Below are 21,282 nucleotides of genomic sequence, written 5' to 3'. Positions count from 1 at the left end.
ATAAAAATTAATTAGAATTAAAATCTTAATAACAGTAATTATGTAATGTATATTAATTTTTAATATATATATATATTAGGTTATTTGATTTTCATTACTTTATCTTTTTTTTATATCTAAATAATTTTTAACAAAAAAAATATTTAACTGTGAAATCACGTGTATGTTGTATCCAAGTTTTAATTTGACAGGTATTTTATTTATGTAGTTTCAGATAAAAATATAAAGAAAAAGAATATTAACTGATCATAAAAAAATTAATGTAAATTAGTATAATATCAGGGTTCCCATAATATTATTTGTAAGATTTACAAAAAAAAAAAGTATTTGTAAAGGTGAAAACGATTGTATATGTAAAAACCTGACGATATTTTAAGTAACTATATAAAGTTTTCTATGATACTCCTAGTTACGTGTAATATCTTTGTCGGTGTATTATATATCATGCCTTACATTTGTTGTACCCTAAATAGAGGCCATTCTAGTAAAAGGGGGAATAGAACTAGAAGATATAATGAGGGTTTTCAAGAAGAAAGTATTGTCGAGGAATCAGGCATGGAAGAACAAGAAGAGAAGAAGACGAGAGAGATCCAGAGATGATGATAGATCACAAGCAAACCATATTCCTCTTGATCTAACCTTGGATATACTCTCAAGACTTCCTGCCAAATCAATCGTGAGATATCAATGTGTCTCGAAGCTGTGGTCTTCTTCTATCAAACTTCCGAGTTTTATAAACTCGTTCACCGCTCGGTCCACTTCACGATCGCCGACTCTTCTGGTCACCATATCATCAGGTTCACGAAAATATGTTTTCTCGTTTCCTCAACACCATATTCCTGACGGGTCGATTTGTTCTCCATTCTATAGTTATCAAATAACAAACCTAGATCATTCCCGATCAGACAGCATCCATGGATTGATTTTAACATCGTTATTGAAGATTTGGAACCCAACCTTGAGACAGTTTTTAGCGTTACCACATCCTGATAAATGCAGCTTGAGTCGAAACGGGTCTTATAATTCAGATTTGTCATCTTATTTGGGCTACGATCCTTTGGAAGGTAAACACAAAGTATTGTTCATGTCGACAATAGAATGTACTGATCAGCCACGGGTTCTTACATTGGGAGCTCAAGAATCATGGAGAATAATAACCAAAGGACGTTGCCCTATGCATCGCCCATGTGGAGATGGGCGATGCTTCAATGGTATTCTGTATTATATAGCTTGCCTTCTTGATGATAGTCATTGTATCATAATGAGCTTTGATGTCAAATCTGAATACTTCAATATTATAAACTATCCGGAGGGTCGCTTTTGTTCCCCGTTTCATATGATATCCTATGAAGGAAGGCTAGCTTTAGTTACTTATGATCATCCGTATGATTATGTTGAACTCGATATTTTGAAAGATGCGAATGGACACATATGGAGACGTGAACGCTATGTTCTTCATTTACCATATGAGAGCATACGGAGGGACTTGATACGTTTCGTGGGTACGACAGATGTTGGTGAGTTTGTTTTTGCTCCGTATGTTATCAATGAAGCCTTTTATATTATATATTTCGATCCGAGGAGAAACAGTACTAGAAAAGTACTTTTTGGAAGAAATTCGGATGAGTTTAGACGCCGTTGTGGATTTGATAGCAACGACTACTTCAGCATGGAAGTTTACCCAAATCACATCGAGAGTCTCTTTTCTTTATAGAGCACCCACCTTCGGTGCTCAACGCTCTCCAGTGGTTTTCTTATGTTTTATGTACCTTGATGTTCTATTATTAATGAAACTTTCAGTGACAAAAAAAAAATGTACCTTGATGTTCTTTAGTGTATACTTTGTTCCTTTTGATTCACTGAGTTCATGTCTATGCATTACTTAGATTTTCTCTTATGCTATTTCTTACTAAGATTTTGCATTAGAATACTGATTCATATATGTTAATGCACGATACTACTAACACCGGTGGAGCCTCATGTGTGCACAGCTTCTTGAAAGCTCTTCACAGCGCTATCATAAGTCACAAACCCCATAAACCAGAACTCCTGGTTGTCGACAAAAAATCACTTGTATGTACTTCTCAGATGTGTTTACTCTGCTTGTTGATGGGTTCACTGCCTTCAGCTGGTTCACGGGAAGTACCACCTGTCCAATATCAGATCAAAATCATCACTCACAGACTCCACAGAGAAGGATGAGAAATAAAAGAGTCTAAGGTTCTCAAAAGGAAAACCCACCCAGATCTCAAAATCTGTTTTGGTTGATACAACAAGCATGCAGAGATCATTTTATAAACAAGTTTACAGCTTGGTCGGGTTGTGTAGTGTTTCCAGCTCATGTTTGGGGTTTGGCAGCCCTTAAACCTTATATTTTGAACCAGTCAAAACTCTCAAACCGACAACTATTAATGTCTCCTCTAGTTTTATCAGGAATCCTAAAAGATTTAGTCCTCGGAATACATATACTTTAACAAATGTCTACTCAGGAAAAATCGTTAGACGGTAGATGTAATTAGAAATGACAAGAAATTTTGTTATATCCTACGAAACTGAAGTAACAAAGTATTTATCTATGTATACAGATGCATAGGAAATGACTAGTGTCACTAACATATATAATCAAATAATTACAGATATCAGACCAAAAATCAAGAAAGAAAAAGGGACCACAGGACCCAGCCAATATTACCTTGTAATAGCTCCACTTGGTCTGATCATCTTCTTTGTAGGAAAGAGGACTGTCACTACAGAACGCAAGCTTGTGCGTAGAAAGATACATAACACCCATCACAGAACCAGCGATGTAGACAAGTAGCAAGTATTGGTCTTGCGAAGATGCTCATCAGGAAGGCAATCAAATGTTTGCTTGAAGACCTTTTCATACCCACAAGGCAATCAAATGTTGCTTGAAGACCTTTTCATACCCACCTTCTGCAAGTATCTTCGTCCCCTGAGCAATTCGCAAAACAGCAGCATCAGTTACACTTGGGTCTGTTTTCACTGAGAACACAAGGAAATATATCGTTCAATCATGTCTTGATCAGTTCAATACTATCCATATCCATACAACACTAGTTCCTTACATAAGCAAGAAACAAGACTATCTATCTTTCTCAACTAGTTCATCACTGATTCGTCAAAGAAGAAGGACAAGGGTGCTTACAGTGCTGCCAAACATTCCCGGAGAGATCTTGCGCCGTGTCTCTTTCTCACAGCCGTGTCTATCATGTATCCTGTTGTCAACAATTTTAATAAAATCTAAGTCCATATCATATCTTCTCCGGGCCATTTATATATCTATCTTATTAAAACAGAAACATTCTGTTGGACCTAACATTTATTTATAAGTTTTTAAATTAAATACACATTTATACTTTATAGTTAAACCTACATTAAATCACTAATGTTCCTTTCTTTATACTACTATCCATGTTTCCAAACAATATACTTATTTCTTTATACTACTATCAATGTTTCCAAGCAATATATTTTTATACTACTATCAATGTTTCCAAACAATACAATAATTAATCTTAGTTATTTTATATCTATCATTTTCTCTTTAAAATCTTGTAGAAACGTTATAATTTCATAAATTGCAAAATAATGAACTTTAAAATTTGGATTATAAGACTACAAAATATGAAACTATTTCAATTTAAATCCAATTAGATTACATATCGGTCATCCATCAGTTCAATCGGTTAGTCTCGGGTTTTAGTGATTTTTTTTTAATATGAATATTTTAAAAACCTAAATTGAATTGTCAGATCTCCGGATTAACTGGTATAATCACAATCTGGTTGAATTTAAAAACACTGATTTAAATGCAAACATATTTTAAATACACACTCTTTAAAAATTACCAAAACATTTGTTAAGTTATTAGTCAAATTTTTCATCGTAAAATATTCCGCGCTTCCAAAGCGCGGGTCAAAATCTAGTATATTTTAATAGGAAAACTAGATAAAAATGAAATAATATCCAATTTATTTATTTAAAGATATAAAATATTAGCCACTATATATAAATAATATGAATTTCCCTCTATTTACAAGTAATTATGTGTAAATGTTACTTTTGGGTCAAAATATGTAAATGTTACTATCCAAATATATTAGAACAAAATAACTATTTTAAGATATTTTGAAGAGAAATATAGAAATATGTTTTTTTCAACATATTTCTATATATTTCTCTATTTTCAAAAAAAGATATTTTGAAGAGAAATAAAGAAATGTGTTGAAATTTTTTTTGATAATGTCAATTAATTTGATCGAAAAATAACAAAATTCACATCCTTTTATAACTACCTATATCAATAAAATAATAGAAAAAACTAGTAACTTAGCTGTATATATTAGTCATTCAAAACAAGTTAATAGAAAACGTAGTTTAATTTTTTTTAAAAAATAAAATATAACATATTCTAATCTAATCTATTAATTTAGGGATTATCTACTATTTGAAGTTCTCATTTAAATTTTGGACTCTTTCATAATTGTTGCTAGAATATATCATGTCTCCTATACAATGCAACCTACCAACTTAAATTAAACCAAATCTTAACAACATAGATTAGTTAAACCTAACCAATAACACTTTTATAATATTTTTGGTTAATCTCTTAATATAATTAGATCATATAAAACTGAACCACTCTTAAATCAACGAGTTCCATATCATTCCAGACATAAGAGAAAAAATATTCGACTCATTTACAACGTATGCATACAAAGACCGTGTATGCTTATGCTCATTGATCTTCCAAAAACCAAATAATTGTGGCATAGACCAACATAGGCTCATGTTCGTATCACTAACTTTACTTCTATATATTTACTCTTTACCTACATCATATCACAACATACACAGTTATGCAAGAACATGATTTTTTTTTGTTCAAACAACCAAATAATGGTGGCATATGGTCAGTAGATTTTTTAAATATGTTTTTTTATATATTACATTTTACGAGACTATGTGTATAAGTTTTTTTTTTTGAAAAAGGCATAACTATGTGTATAAGTTAAAAGGTAAAAAGTATGACAAGGCAAATTATTATACTAAAAATGAAAGAAGATTAAATACAAACTAATAACAAGTACAACACAAATTATCACACTATTAAATTCTATATATATTTAATAAAATATTATATATATGTCTAATATGTATAAATATATAAATGTTACACAAAATATATATAATATTATATACACATATTATATATACCAAATATTATTAATTGAAATTTGACAAATCAATTTCCGCCCTTTAGGGCGGGTCCTAATCTAGTTCTAGTTTTAAAATACAAAGTGGGATATATATATAGCTAGAAGAAGGAATTAGGGTTTTTAAAATTTTCATTGTTTTTTTTTTTTGAGAAAGATTAAAATTGTCATTGTTGCGCACTCGGCCATGGAGGAACAAGAGGACAAGAAGACAAGAGAGATCCACAGAGTAACACAAGATGATGATCAAAAATCACAACAATACCATATTCCTCTTGATCTAACCTTGGAGACAATCTCAAGACTTCCTGCTAAATCGATAGCAAGATATCTATGTGTATCCAAGCTCTGGTCTTCTTTCACCACACTCCCGAGTCTTATCAACTCCTTCGTGTCTCAGTCCTCTTTACTGCCACCGACTCTTATGGTGACCTTATCAACAGAATCGACAAAACATGTGTTATTCTTTCCTACACACCAGAGTCCTAGCGGGTCGACTTATTCTCCATTATACAGTTATGAAATAACAAACTTAGATTGGAAAGGTTCGCGATCCGAGAGCATCCATGGATTGATTTTAACACCCGTATTGAAGATTTGGAACCCAACCTTGAGACGGTTTTCTGCATTACCTCGTCCTCCTGGTAAACACAGCTCGAATCGAGGCTGGTCGTCGTATTTAGGCTGGTCGTCTTAGGGGTTGACTGGTTTTCCCGCTATCACCCGCAAACGCAGCTTTTGCGGTTCATAGCGGTTGTTGGCATTTCGAAACAATCACAGAAAACGCTACAAATCGCTTCAAACCGCTCCGAACCTCTTAAAATCAAAAGCTGGTTCCAGATAGCGTTTGCGGTTGCGGGAAGGTAAATTTTTTTTCTTTAAAAACAGAATAAATAAAAATAATATTAAAAATATCCAATAAAATTTTAAATTGAAATAATAGAAATTGTAAAATGTATTCATATTATATTTCAATTTATATTATAAAAATTAAAAACTAAAATATTTTCTATAAATTTTAAAATTTAATAATATGATTTTATAAATATAAATTATATATTTATATATTATTATGATTTTAATATTTTTATAATTACATAAAATGTAAATATTGTTAAATTATTATTTAACAGATGTTGCGTTTGGTAGTTTACCAGTCATAAGAGTCCCGCAAACGCAACAATTTTTAATGGCTGTACCAGTCGTACAAATCTCTAGACAACGCTTAAAACCACAACCACCCGCAAACTCCCGCAACCGCAACTGCGGTTACACCAGTCAGACCCTTATTTAGGATACGATCCATTGCGGGTAAACACAAAGTAATTTGTGTATTGTCTAAAAAATACTCGGATAAGCCTCTTATTCTTACATTGGATTCTCAAGAATCATGGAGAACAATAACCAAAGGACGTTGCCCTATGCATCGTCCAACTGGAGAATATGGGCGATGCTTCAATGGGATTCTGTATTATAAAGCTCGTCTTCTTGGTGATGGTCATGATATCATAATGAGCTTTGATGTCAAATCTGAATACTTCAATCCTATAAAGTTTCCGGAGGAGGATCGCTCTCGTCAGCTTCATATGATACCTTATAAGGGACGGGTAGCCTTAGTTACTCTTACCTCTAATGTTGTTAAACTCTATATTTTGAAAGATGCACACGGAAACGAGTGGATGTCACGCTTTGATCTTCGTCTACCATGTAGGAGAGTAGGGAGGAATTCTATACATTTCAGGGGTATTACAGATGCTGGTGAGCTTATTTTTGCTCCGTACAGTTTCTATCAAGAATCTTATATTTTATATTTAGATCCGAGGAGACACAGTACTAGAAAAGAATTTTTTGGAAGAGGCCGTTGTGGAATTCATAGCAACCACAACAAGTTCACTGTGGAAGTTTTCCCAAATCACATCGAGAGTTTATTCTCTTTATAGAGCAACACCTTCGGTGCTCAATGCTCTTAAGTGATTCACTGAGTTCATGTGTATGCATTACTTAGATATTTTCTTTTTTTAAGCAACTGTTACTTATATTTTTTCTAATGCTATTTCTTACTAATATAAAATATTGGTATACTATTAGTTCCAAATAGTGGACAAGATATGACAAAGTAGTTCAATCTCTCTTTGTTGAAGCAACACACAGAGTTTATAAAATACCAAACACGCACGAATCTCTTTAAATTAATTTATTTTTCTCTAATTTAAACTATAGCCTACGAATACTTACAAGTTGGTTAGAGCTAAGAAAAGATGAAGATGATATGATTGATTACAAGTTTAACAGAATATGAAAAGAGAATTTTAGTCATGTGAGTACGTAACTTGTGCCAAAAAAAAGTCATGGGAGTAACTAAGAGCGAGATCCCAGTAATGAGCAACACCAGCATCCGTGAAAACTTTCTTGGTAGCAGATTCGGTCAAACACTCTTGTACATGAAACCTATGAAAACTCGCGCGGTTTCAAAACACTTCCTTGCCAAACCAACCAACACTTATTTGCACCATTCTTCTTCTCTTCCTCTTTTCCAAGTTTATCCGCGTCATCATCAGTTTCTCGTATCTCTTTATTGTTTTTCTCTTACCCTCAACTACAACGACATTCATCCCACCCGAAGACACTCTCAAGAATTCCTGCAAAATCAATAGTGAGATATCGATGTGTCTCGAAGTTGTGGTCTTCTTTTACCCAACTTCCAAGTCTTATCAACTCATTCACGCTTCGGTCTTCCGAACGGCCACCACGTCTTCTGCTAACCTTCGTAGTAGAAAATAAACAGTTAGTTGTCTTGTTTCCTCAAAACCAAAATCATGACGGGTCTTATTCTCCGGTCTACAGTTATCATAGGACATACTTCTCTTATTTTTGGTATAGGCTATCGCAGAGTGTCCAAGGTTGATTTTATTATCCGAGTTCCAGATTTGGAACCCAAGCTTGCGTCGGATTTTCACCTTACCAAGTCCCAAAGGGCCGCCCTTCCCCATCTGGGTTTCTAGTTGTAAGTCTTATTCAGGTTATGATCCATTGGAGGGTAAACACAAAGTACTATGCTTACTTTATGGAAGTATTAATTATGTAGAGCCTCTGATTCTTACATTGGGAGCACAAGAATCATGGAGAACAATAACCAAAGGACGTTGCCCTGTCCATTCCCCAACTATAGGAAATTATGGGCGATGCTTCCATGGGATTCTGTATTATGAAGCTAGAGTTGATGATCATGATATAATAATGAGCTTTGATGTTAAATCTGAAAGCTTCAATACTATAAAATATCCAGGGGATCACTACATTTGCCTACGCTGATGCTGAATTATATATTTGAAAGATAAAGATAGACATGAATGGACGCGTCAGTGCTTGCCTCGTTTACCTTGTAAGAGAGAATGGAAGAGGAGAATGCAATTCAACGGTATTACTGATGCTGGTGAGCTTGTTTTTGCATCAAGAACTACTTCTGTTGAATCGTTTTATATTCTATATTTCGATCCCAGGAGAAACAGCACTTGAGAAGCCTTCTTTGAAGGATCTGTAGGTGATGAATGTATATGCAATCACAGGGTTCTACCTACCGAATATCTGCAAATGTTTTCCCAAATCACGTGGAGAGTCTCGTGTCTTTCTAATGCAGCGTCTTCTTTCGCTCAATGCTCTTCAATTTTTGTGTTTACCCTTCCAATAGAATTTAGTTTTTCTTATGAAACTATATGATTTGCTTATGTTTTTTCCACTGTTGTTGTTTTATTTGATCTTTCCTCATTTGATGTGCGTTTACGATTTACATTCTCTTTTTTTTTTGTTGTTAGGAATATGCAAAATTCAAACACTTGTTCAACTCATCTTAGAAAGCTGTAGCTTTAAGCCACAATTAGAAATGGAGGGAGTATCAAACTTGGAATCGAATCATTTCTTATGATGTTATGGTTTATTTCCAAAAGATATGTTGACTTTTACATTCCAAGCTCGACAAATAGAAATATATTAATGGCGCTAACAACATAACACTTTGTGTAATCTTTGTACACCGATATTATTTTTTATTTTCAATATTTGCAGCTAAACAAAATTCCAATTCCTTGATTTTTTTTTACAAAACTCAGAGGTACAACTAGTTAGTACATTATCTCCAATACAAGTACTTGTCTTCGGAATTTCCAGGTTGGAAAGTCTCTCCAGCATCATGCAGTTTGCATAGTTTCCTAGCACAGTGTTGAACCGATTCAACGTCTTGAGTCTGGGGAAAAACCTTACATGATTGAGATTTTATCAACATGGAAGTGATTTTGTTTATTTGTTATTTAATCCATGATATTAGATTGAGTTATTACTTTTCATAAATAATTTTGGCAATATATTTGATAACTTTGCATTATATTCAGAATAATTAATAAACTTATATTAACAATTCTAACAATAATATTATAATTAATTTTATATGATTACTTTCATTATACTTGGAATAAATAATAAATAGATATTAACAAATTCTAGCGATTATAAAATCATAATTAACTTCATTTGCTTAATATATATATATATATATATATATTATATATATATATATATATATTTGTCATTATATTATCTATGAACCATACATATTTTGTAATTTATTATATTTTTTGTGCTATAATCTTTAAGATATAAATTTGATAATACACAATATTTTTATTTCAACTCTTTTTTGTCAACCTCTTATTTCAACTCTGATTTTCCTAATGATGGTTTGGTTACTTGATTAGATTTTGATTATGATCCAAATATACCCATTCAATAAAAAGGTAACTACAAAAATAGATTTTCATACAATAGTTATTAATAGTTATTGAAGTTATATTATTTATAAGATTATTTCATATTTGTATATAATTAAAGAGTTTGGATTTATATAAAATTTAACATTAATAGCTAAATTTGAGGTTAATCTGCATATATATAAATGATTTCACGTAAAATTAAAATTTCATCAAAACTATATACAAAATCAAATTATATAATATATATTAGAAACTAATATATTATACACAATTACATGTGTTTTTATAACTGTGGTGTGAGTTCAAAAACTATCTAGGTTCAAGGACTAGCCCATAAAAATTCCTGTTACTTAAGGCGAATACTGGTGGCCAAGAAAAATCGAAATTCAGAATGAGAACTCCAGGTTGAGCCAATAATTACCATGCACTATTAAGATACTTCTCATATTCTTTCATTGTTGATATATATTATCTACATAACTTTGAAAGCGGTAACTTCTATAGCACTTGATAAGAAGACGGTTCAACCTCTATACTACCACTTCGAGACTCCCAACACTCATCACCGATAAGCAGTGCAGACCTAAAAATTTTTGGGAAACAAAACTAGTTATGAAATTTAATTTAAGTTATTAATATTAATTATATAAATTGATTCATAAAATTAAATGTGTGTGTGACTCATGATTTTTTCAAAAGTATTATAAATATTTTTGAAATATTTTCTTTTTATTTCTGAAATCTTTTTTCTGGCAATTTTATTTCTGGAAATTAATTAAATGTTATAAATCAAAAACTACAATGATACAGTTATCTATAATGAGTATGTTTGGTAGTGAAATTAAAATTAATAATTATGAATTAATACAAATGTGAGTGCAACATATATAAAATTAATTTCTCAATATATATATAAAGTTTGAGATAATTTTTTTAATAATAATAATCTATTATATTAAAATAGAAGTCACAACTTCACTTCATGTGTAATTTTTTTTTTTAAAATGGACATTCTTTAGAAATCATATTCCATTTATATTTTCCTAACAATCTTGATATTATTTATAAATCAGCCATAAAATCCCCATATTGTATCCTATATATATGCTAACAGTAAATGAGGATTGAGGAGCATAACTAAATCACTTGATCTTACTAAAACATATTCATAAACATGGTCTACTTTATTTTAAATTCACAGATCAGTTAATTTCAAATTCACATAAACAATCTATATTTATTTACTAAAAAAAATTGAACCTACGGTAAATAAATTATTTTGTTACCATAGAATCCTGATTTTGTTTTTTCTTTCTCATTTTTGATATTAAAGTATTCAAACCTATGATATTAGTATTTATATTTGGTACAAAAACTCTTAAATATAGTCTGTATCCATAATATCCTTTATTAAATAACAACAAAATCCATTTGATAAACAAAAATAGAAAAGTTGTATATTGTTATTACTTATAATCTGAAATAGAATATTTACATGTAAATATTTTATCTAAATAATATATTAATTAAGTACAAAATAATTTACATATGTGTTGAAAAATATGTATTAAAGAGTCTTATATTCAGACGCAAAACCAAAAAAAAATAAAAAATAAATATATATATATATATATAATAAAAAGCTATAAATTATGGTATGAAATTGGTTTTAGGATGATAAACATGTAAACTATAACATTATTAAAATGAAAAGGATATATATAGTGGAAATATGGTTGATGTTCAGAGTATTGTTGTAAAATTAAAATTTTGATATGCACATAAATCAAAACAAATACCCGCACGATTGTGCGGGTCAAGATCTAGTGATGGTTAAATAAAAAGTGTATGGTATTAAAAACGGGTAAAAAAAATTTCAAAATATTTATGACCACAATTATTTTAATTTATTAATTTATTAATGGTATTTATGTAATTGATAACTGTATATTGACTAAACAGAAAAGCAGAAGTTGATATGATTGGTTACAAGTTTCGTCCATCTTGGCTGGACCGAAATCGAGCGGTTGGGTTCATTCGATCGAAGGGTGGTGGTGGCTTGAAGGCAACCGAGGAGCCATCTTTTGTTGTTTTGCACAACTGGTCCCTGCGTTTTGAGAGTCTTCGGAAGTGTCCGTAGAACTTCGATTTAGAGAAGATATTTCCTGGTTTTTGGCCCAAAACTTCTGATTCGTGAACTCTTAGCCTCTCTGTGTATGCAAAATGTAGGTATGCAAGACATCTATTTAAAACACTAAAATGAGAATTAGAAGCCTAATAATAATGTACAAAAGATACAATAAATCCTAGGTGGATTTTTATTGAGTTGAGTAAGGAAGCGTGGAGAGGAAGTATTTGCAGCTGCTCAAGATAAGCTAACGTCTGTAACAGAAAAAAAAAAAAAAAGAAAGAAAGAAAAAGCGAGTCGTTACTCCTCCGTTATATATAAAGAGGAAAGTGCCTATTCTTCAAATCCTAACAACCTCTTAAATCGTCACACAAGAAGAAGAAGAAGGCGATTGTTAGCGAGAGAAAAAAAAATGGAATCGGAAGACAATTCGGAAGAAACGTTGGAGTTACTCCGCCGATGGAACATTCCGGCGATTCCACCGGAGAAGATCATCGAATCCCGCTTGGTTGGGGCATGTAGCAGACCGATTCGAAAGCAACTGACGGAGAGCGACATAAACGGAGAAGAGCTGATGTTAGCGATGTCACCGGTGAAGAAGAAGTTCCTGCCTCTGCTTGAAGAAGAATCAGAGATTCACCAGGGCCAGAGGGGGAAGACTGTTTCGTTGTACGGACCATACGGCAAGCTTCATGATACGGAGACGTGGATGATTAATAGAGACTCGCTTGATTCGATTACGGGATGGAGGAAATTCGTCGGCGAATATGAGCTCAAGGAGAATTGCGATTTCATCACTGTTTGGATGTTTATCCACGAGGAGACTCATGAGTTTTGCTTAGCGATTGACCGCACAAGGATTTCTCTGCAGAAACAGCTGAGCCAGAGGATCTCCAAAGCTGTCTTCGGGGATTGAGATTGTGTGATGATGGAGATGGAGATGGAGATGGAGATGGAGATGGAGATGGAGGGTTTGGATATAGAAGAAGAAGAAGAAGAAGAAGAAGAAGAAGAAGAAGATCATCAAATCAAGGGGCAGGCAGGCATAGTAAGGTTTCACATATTGAGTATATGGGGTGGTTTATGAGCGGGTACAAGTTTTATGGTTTTGATTTTCTTTGAGAAATGGTTATGATATCAATCTTTGCATAGCTTTGTTGTTATCATCAGTATATGACATAAAACACTTTACATGAAAAAAATAAAGCACTTGCCCTCAGTGCATTTCTTGCTTCAGTTGCTTGTCACAGGTCCCAAAAAAATTTCATTCATAAACACAGCCATGATGAGTCATATCACTTACATACATATCAAAGGGAATTTCATCCCAACTTTTGAGCCGACTCCAAAACTCCATGAACAGAGAGTTTCATCATTGCCTACAAAGCTTTTAGGCTACTTTTGAGACATACTATGTGTACAAATTTATCCCTTATCATATCAGTAATGAAGCATCAGAAGTTCATTTGAAGCGGCCAAAACAAGGCTTAGAGGAATGAATGGTTAATTGCAAGTTCATTTGAATCCACATCCTCTTCGCTTGCCTTCACATTTCTAGTGCCTGTATGTATCACACTTCCTCTTTTCTTGTCTGATCGTCCAGCTCTTATCCGCTTCTGCACTCAGACAACAAAGAGGGACAACTCTGTTTCAAATGCTTGAACCCTTCAGACTTCACTACCGCTGCACAAACACACATCACTTCTTTATTAGTTTTTCCTGGGTATTCTCTTCACGAATAATATCTTTATACTTATCCACTTTAAGTATACCAAAATCTCTCAGTACAGCTCAATTTGTAGGTCAGTGACAGATATTAGCAGCACCCCTTTACTTAATAGTAAAGCTAATTCAATGCAGGACCTATACATACTACATGAGCATACTATTGCAATTGAAGTAAGAAAGGAAAAAAAGTCTATTATTATACAAGTGCAGAATGAAAAAAACCTCAAACAGTGAAAGTCTATTAAACTGTTGAAGCACAAGGTATCTGAGCTTGTAAGAATCAATCACACATGCGAATACAAAAAAAAAGAACATCCATAGAACTAATAGGGGTAACAAGCAGATACATGTTTCCCTATATGTCAATTAATTAGTAACAAATTCCCGTAAAATATCAGCACCAAGAATCAAGGAGAGGCTCGTATGTAAGGATACCTGTCTATAGGCATAGGGCACCGTTGCTTGTATTGAAAAAGAAGCGGTTTAAGATTATGATCAAGTTGATGAGTTGCAAAGTGCCATTTTTCTTAGTTACACGACGACCATGCATCAATCATGTGGCATGGAATGTGAAGAGATGGATTCAGAGGAACAAGTTCACCCATATATCCCTGAAATCAGAGACAACAGAAAACAAAGAGGTGTTACTTCCCCGTGTATCACGACGATTCAGATGTAAAAGAAAATTTGAACAAGTTAACTTTAATCAACAGAAGTGACCGTTAGAACAGTAGCAAAGCAACAATTTATGCTATACAATGGAACACACACACAAATGCATAATGATCAGTAACTGCAAACACATGCAAAGCAAATATGAACCAAGTCAAGGATATAACTAGAGAAGAGTTGCATTTCACGAGTCTTATTAGCCTTTTAAAAAGTTATATGTGACAAAAGAAAAGGAGCTTGTATGCAACAAATTTAAGCACAATAAGTTGTTCCTTGTAGGCATTCAAATCCAATAAAGATATGAACAACCATAATGGGTTGTCGTTGGATTTGTCCCCTGGAACAATCATTAAAATCTAGGCACACTATCATCTGAGCAATACTAAAACCCAAATATATGGTCGCCAGAAATTACCAAGATAGCCATAGGAGAAAGGAATGCCGAGGACTCTTCCGTTGGCATATATCAAGGTCCCAGATCCTCGACATAACATCGCCATTGTTTCCGTTCGCCGACCAGCTGGCCCACCTCGAGATCAAACAGAGTCTTACTCTCGATAAACGCCTTGCTCTTTCAAGTTTGGAGAAATGCTTGCCGTTTTTTTCATTCATTATCAACTGAGTTATAAACCTCTTTACCGGACCTGACCCGATTTGTTTTCTTTGTTCTACCTTCGTTAATAAGAAAATAATAAACTTGTTTTCCCAGTAATGATTTACATATCACTGTAAGAATATAAAGATTAATTCCTTACAGAAAAAATGATGTTGACAAAACCTTTAGTAAATATATGTTTAATGAAAACTGAAAATATATTTAGAGGGTGTTTTTTTTTTGTTTTGTCTTGACTAGGTAAAGAACCTACTCAATACGCGTGGAAACTCATTTTTTATATATAAATACATCATTTGATAATTTATGTTTTATATAAAAAATTTATTTTAATTTCAAATAAATTTGCATGTCAAAACTAGAACATATGTATTCATATTTATCTATAGATAATACATATTTATCTATAGATAATATTAGAAATGTTTATTTTATAGTTTTAAATTACAATTAAAATACAAATACATCAATAGCAATAAAATTGTACATCTTTTATTAATTTAGGTAATTTACTCTAAAATCTTAAATTATATCACTTTATAATAAAAAAAAAACTATTTTTAAATCAAAATATATGCTTATTATGTCGTCATCGAAGAAGTAAGAATGCCTCGTAACCTAATTTAATTTAGTTAGTATTACAAAATTATTAGATATGTCTAATATGCAAAAACAAAAATATACCTATCTGTATAAAATTTAAATACAAACTAATACACAATTCTCGAAACAAATAATAAAAATACACATCTTAATATATAATGAAAAGACAATTTTTAACAAGAAATACAATTTCTACAAAAAATACACAATTTTTCAACATTGTTTGGGTTTTTTCCATGTAAAACATTTATGAGATGCAACTTTCATGTATAAAACTTAAGAAATTCAAATTTTCATATTAATACACTGATTTTTAGAATTAAAAAAAATAAAATATTTGTAAAATATTAATAAATAGATATAAGCATAATAAAAACGAAAATACATAAATATTTTGTGTAAAAAAATTAAGAGATGCAACTTTTCAAATATATGAATATTCACATTTTTTAATTTAAAGTAGTTATTTTGAGATGATAATTATATGAATAGTCGCAACTATTCAATTTAAATAGTCACATCTTTTCAGTTTAAATGTAGTTATTTTGAAATGATACATATATGAATAGTCGCAATTTTTCATTTAAATACTAACTAATACACAACTCTTAAAGTAACTTATGAGATGTAACTTTCATGTAAGAGATTCAAATTTTCATATTAATACAATAGTTTTTAGATATAAAACAATTACAAATATTTATGAAATATTAATAAATAGTTATAAGCATAATAAAAATGAAAATACAGAAATATTTGTATAGGAAATTAAGAGATGCAACTTTCAACATATATGAATAGTCATGTTTTTTAAATTTAAATGTGGTTATTTGAATTGATAATTATTTGAATAGTCACAACTTTTTAATTTAAATAGTCACATCTTTTAATTTAAAGATAATTATTTTGAAATGATACATATGAATAGTCATAACTTTTCATTTAAATAATTACATATTTTCAATTTAAATATTAACTAATATACAATTCTTAAAACATATAATGAAAGGACACATGTTAAGATATAATGAAAAAACACAACTTTTAACCAAAACTAAAATTTCTGTAAGAACACATAATTTTTCAACACTGTTTGGGATTCTACTAATTAGTAGATATATGATGATGTCAACGCCATGTCTTTTCCTTTTTTATAAATTTAAACTTAATTAATGTAAGTAATAGGCTCATATATATTTTATTAGTTAAATGAAAACAATTTTTAACGGTTCTAAGGTTCTTCGTGTATAAGTAATGTGAAGTTCACAAAAATTTCAACCAATTTTTGTGGACTATAAAATATGCAAATGAGAGTTAATTAATTATCTATAGAAGAATTCCAGTAAACCGTATTGTCAGACTCAACAACAAGAATTATATATTAACCATTCATTAATTATTTATCATATGATATCTTATCGTACTACGAGTATAATATTAATTTTTAGAAAGTATTCCAAAGAGCATAATGAAACCTTTTCATTAAAATTTCATGGGAATTAGAGTTTACCCATCTTTCTATAGACTCGACACGACAGCATTAGAGAAGTAACAATCCCCTAAACTTCATGCCATATGTTCGGCGTTACACAGTAAAAACAAAAAAGGAAATATCAGTTAAAACGTACAACTTGAGAGGGGTAATCAGACAGCTCATCAGCTACAGAACCATAGGCAACAAGTTCAACAAGGGATGGACAGAACTCGATTCTCCAATGAGGATGAGCCATCAGGTTCAGATCTTCTCTCTCAGCACTTTCATACGCAAGAACATTTATGTAACGTAGCTTGGGCAACATGGTTACAGCAATGGCAATTCCTCTATAGCTGAACAGACACTTATTGAGCTCAAGGCATTGTAGTTTTTTGCATCCTTTGGCAAGTCCATGAAGACCTTCATCTGAATCACCAACAAAGTTCAAATTTATGCTCCTCAAGCTGCTGCCATACTCTCCAATGGAACACATCCCAAAATCACGAACACTTCCTCTTTCTAGATACAAACGAAGCTTTGTCAGCTTATCACATCGGCTCAAAACAGCTCTAATCCCAACATCTAGTGGTTTATCTACTTGCGTGCTGACCGTCAATAATATCTGCACATCAAATTTCTTCAAGTCTTTCAAGTGTTTAGCAACAGCAAGTAGAGTTCCGTTTCCAAGCTTCATCATGCATACGGTAAGGGATTCTAAGCGGACGCAGTTTGTAGCAACAGGTATCATTCCTTTGTCTGTGACAAGATAACGTTCAAGATCAGCGTGTCTTGAAGCTGGACGGAGTAGTAACACCTTGAGCTTCTTGCAGTATCGAGAAAGGACATCGAGTCCCTCGTCTGCAATGCAGGTAGTGGTTTTGAGAGTTTCGATGTTGGGAATCAAACTCAGAATTACGCAGTGGGAATAGTTGCTAAGGACAGCACCAAAAAGATCGAGTGTCTGGAGTCTGCGGCCAAAAGAATACATGATGGGGACATGTTTGCGAGAGAGACCAATGAAGTCACCAACGTGACACATCTTGGGTGGAAAAGAGTATATAGCTGCATTGAAGTAAGGGTCATCAGGGTCACCATCCTCAACAATGGCACCACCATAAAACTCCTCAAGCACACTAGCGAGCCTTAAGGTCCCTTGAAGTCTCAACAGATCAAAGCCACTAATCTTGAGTGAAACCAGAGAGGTGCTGCATTTTGTTGCAATGGTTTCGAGATCTTCTATGCTCACCTTAGTAATGGCTGTCTGATAACAGTGCAAGCTCTTAAGTGTTGTGTTGTGCAATGCCACTTGATGCAGCCATTCGCCATTTTTCTCTTCCACTAAAGTGATCCTGGATAACAAAAGACACTCTATCTTCCTGTAAATACAAAACCGAGAGAGAGAGAGAGAGAGAGAGAGAGAGAAATTAGAATACAAAAGAACCAAACAGCACTCTAACTAACAACTAACTCAGCAGCAAATCAAGTTAGTACCTGCATCTTTTTGTTACTGAGAAGAGGCCATCAGAGCTGAATCCAGAGCAAGACTTTAGTTCAAAAGTTCTGAGTTTTTTTTCTAAAGCCATAGAAAGAACGTCAAGATCCAGATCAGTGATTATGATTCTCTTGAAACGAATTGAGTTTACAGCAGAGAACTTTGATATTGCGATCTCATTCACCCAAGGTGTTGCAAAGCTTCCCCAGCTCTTTGGTACACGCGGAGACATCTCAAACAATGGTCGACCTTTAACTCTGATAGACTTCAAATTAGGGAACCGTCGGCTCAATCCACATGGTTTCGCGGCGTAACACAAGGGAACGGTCACGTGCTCCCTAGTCTCACGATCCGCCTCGTACCAAGCCGTGCAAACCAGCGATGCTGCAGACAGATCCGCCGGATCGGTCAAACTCGGCAGCACAAACTGAATGACTTGGTTGATTACCTCCGATCTTGGACCCATTGACGACGACGACGACTCAGAGACGAATCAATTTTCTTGCGAAAGAAAAAAAAACCCTAAAATCCCTAGAGAGAGAGATGACAATGGGCGGGAGAAGTGTGAGAGCAAAAGGGAATCGATTGTTTTGTTTTTTTCCCTTTAAAGAAAGAATCGAATCACACTCCTCTCTCTCTCTTGATTATTGTTGAATCAAATATCATAAATCCCCCCCGCGTACCATATGTTTTCGGTTATTCAATTTTTGTAACAGACTAATTAATAATAAGACACAACTATAAATTTGATTTCCTTCTCTTATTAATAAAAACAACTAGATTCGCACTCCCAGTTTTCTAAGCCTCGAGATTTTTTTTTCTACCTAATTTAATTTGTTAAAATATTTGTTTCTTGTATTACAATGTAATATTTTCTTTTTATAATTTATAGCAGTAAGTAATTACGTCAATGAACTACAAAGACTATAGTTTTGATGAGTATAAAAGCCAAAAAAGAATGGAAGAATTATACGAAACAATCCTTCAAATTTGGAAGATGTACCAAAAATTTAAGCCATGCGTTGTAAACTCATAAAAATGCTTGCTTATATGTCAGTAGTATGTAAAAAAGAAATAACTGCGTTGTACCAAAAATCAAAGTTAGTTAAAAAAAAAACTCCAATTTGGAAAAAAAAAATTTGGTTGCTTAAATAACTGTTTTTATATGATTTTTATAGTGGTTGAAAACTGTTTAGTGTTTTTTTACCACTAACTTTTATTTATTTGTATGCCTATTTTGGTAATATAATATTTTAAATTCTAGAATTTCACCAATTATGTAGCTAATATATAACATATTATTTCTACAATCATAGTGCTACCTCCAGAAATCTGAGAACCTCGAGAAAAAAATGCCCCACAAAATCATACTGGAACTACGGGTCTTACCTTATGGAAGAAACAAGACTGTTGTCTTATAGTGAAACAAGCAAGTACTCTGATTCTCTGGAAGAATTCTGTTTTCACTTGCAGTATTTGTGAATTGTGAACAAGTATTTACGGGATTCTATATGACATAAGATCATTGAGGCTCATATGATTCGAGAGAGAGTACTTGTCAGCTTCGTCACAAGTTACTCTGTCAGCAATCCATGTCTGCTTCTGAATCTTACTCTAGCACTTGAACTCCAAAAGACCCCTCTCCAGTTTTCAGACCAAAATAGACTTCTTCTGAGTTTTCTCCATCTTTCATGCAAGGCCATGAAGATATATCGTGGCAGACTCCATACACAACGCCTTCAGAAGGAACAAGAAGCTTAACTTCCACATTTCAAGAAATTTTTCCTAACTCTTGGAAAAATAGAAAGTGCTTACATTTGATATCTTCTTGGAGAATGTCCCTCCTATGTATCATGACCTGAGAAATTCTCATAGAGCTCTCTAGTTAAGCATCTTGTATGCAACATGAATCAAATTAATCTATGTCTCCGACAGATAGAATACAGTACTATCAAGTACCTGAGACTTCTTGTGATATTAGACACAAACTCCCTTAAGTCGTTCTGCTCGCTCCTGTAGACAAAGTTTAGTATAAGCATCTTAAGTAGTGGGTCAGGCAGAATAGCAGAAGAATAGGATTTTTACCCTGAGAAATTATCTCTCACAGAACCAGCGATAGGCAAACGTACGAGAGAAATAAATCAGTTGTCTGAGTCGATAACTGACCAGGTGAACTTGCAGTTCTGCTCTACAGTTCATCATAACCAAAGGCAAGGACAATGTCAGTGCCACCACAAGCTATATGATTCATAGCAAGGGAACAACAATGAAAGAGACATCCTAACCAATATATGCCTAGGGAACAGCGTTTAGCCTTGTCTAAGGGAGTAAGAATAGAACATCCAAGGGTTACAGTTCTTCTTTAGTATATCTTCAAACAGTTTATATTTAGTAATAAACTACTGATCTAAGCTTCCACTTCTTTTTTTCTGGACAACAAAGGCTTCATTTAAATGATGCTAAAGAGTTTTACGAGGAGAATGGGCTTGGGCTAGAATGCAAACAAGCTTTGGCATGTAAGTCAACAGGCCCATTCAAACTTCTACCGACGAAAGAAAAAACGCAAGAGAGA

The 21,282-nt window shown here is 32.9% G+C and overlaps 4 protein-coding genes, 1 long non-coding RNA gene and 2 pseudogenes across 5 annotated transcripts; 4 read left to right on the top strand and 3 right to left on the bottom strand.

The window, feature by feature from the left end:
• Window positions 1–462: 462 nt before the first annotated feature.
• LOC108831529 (putative F-box protein At1g47790) lies at window positions 463–1,782 on the top strand. Its single transcript, XM_018605060.2, has one exon. The coding sequence runs from the start codon at window positions 515–517 to the stop codon at window positions 1,712–1,714; it is 1,200 nt and encodes a 399-aa protein (XP_018460562.2). The 5' UTR covers window positions 463–514; the 3' UTR covers window positions 1,715–1,782.
• Window positions 1,783–1,824: 42 nt separating this feature from the next.
• On the bottom strand, window positions 1,825–3,209 carry LOC108819792 (GEM-like protein 1; annotated as a pseudogene).
• Window positions 3,210–4,074: 865 nt separating this feature from the next.
• LOC130498812 (putative F-box protein At1g50870) lies at window positions 4,075–6,190 on the top strand (annotated as a pseudogene).
• A 285-nt stretch (window positions 6,191–6,475) lies between these two features.
• LOC130498811 (putative F-box protein At1g47790) lies at window positions 6,476–7,177 on the top strand (the record flags this gene model as incomplete). The annotated part of the gene is made up of 1 exon (XM_056992443.1): window positions 6,476–7,177. A coding segment is annotated over one exon (702 nt), but the record flags the coding sequence as incomplete, so codon positions are not given.
• Window positions 7,178–12,540: 5,363 nt separating this feature from the next.
• On the top strand, window positions 12,541–13,044 carry LOC108831531 (putative B3 domain-containing protein At4g03170). Its single transcript, XM_018605063.1, has one exon. It carries the CDS (start codon window positions 12,541–12,543, stop codon window positions 13,042–13,044), a length of 504 nt encoding a protein of 167 aa, XP_018460565.1.
• Window positions 13,045–13,345: 301 nt separating this feature from the next.
• Window positions 13,346–15,095, bottom strand: LOC130498657 (uncharacterized). Its single transcript, XR_008937600.1, has 3 exons — window positions 14,944–15,095; window positions 14,292–14,467; window positions 13,346–13,811 (listed from the first exon to the last, which is right to left on the bottom strand). It is a non-coding gene; the product is annotated as an uncharacterized LOC130498657 (long non-coding RNA).
• A 2,149-nt stretch (window positions 15,096–17,244) lies between these two features.
• LOC108831528 (coronatine-insensitive protein 1-like) lies at window positions 17,245–21,282 on the bottom strand. Its single transcript, XM_056992319.1, has 5 exons — window positions 20,796–21,282; window positions 20,670–20,723; window positions 20,526–20,568; window positions 18,710–20,447; window positions 17,245–18,594 (listed from the first exon to the last, which is right to left on the bottom strand). The coding sequence occupies exons 4-5, from the start codon at window positions 19,174–19,176 to the stop codon at window positions 17,358–17,360; spliced, it is 1,704 nt and encodes a 567-aa protein (XP_056848299.1). The 5' UTR covers window positions 19,177–20,447; window positions 20,526–20,568; window positions 20,670–20,723; window positions 20,796–21,282; the 3' UTR covers window positions 17,245–17,357.

Source organism: Raphanus sativus, chromosome 8 (genome assembly GCF_000801105.2).
Source record: "Raphanus sativus cultivar WK10039 chromosome 8, ASM80110v3, whole genome shotgun sequence".
Lineage (NCBI taxonomy): Eukaryota > Viridiplantae > Streptophyta > Magnoliopsida > Brassicales > Brassicaceae > Raphanus > Raphanus sativus.
Note: the sequence above shows the minus strand (reverse complement) of the source record. Positions and strands in the feature narration are given on the sequence as shown.

Coding starts and splice junctions, on each gene's coding strand:
- LOC108831529 (XM_018605060.2), top strand. CDS start 515: ATGAGGGTTTTCAAGAAGAAAGTATTGTCGAGGAATCAGGCATGGAAG.
- LOC108831531 (XM_018605063.1), top strand. CDS start 12,541: ATGGAATCGGAAGACAATTCGGAAGAAACGTTGGAGTTACTCCGCCGA.
- LOC108831528 (XM_056992319.1), bottom strand. CDS start 19,176: ATGGGTCCAAGATCGGAGGTAATCAACCAAGTCATTCAGTTTGTGCTG. Junction 18,595..18,709: donor TCAGTAACAAAAAGATGCAG/GTACTAACTTGA, acceptor TTGTATTTACAG/GAAGATAGAGTGTCTTTTGT.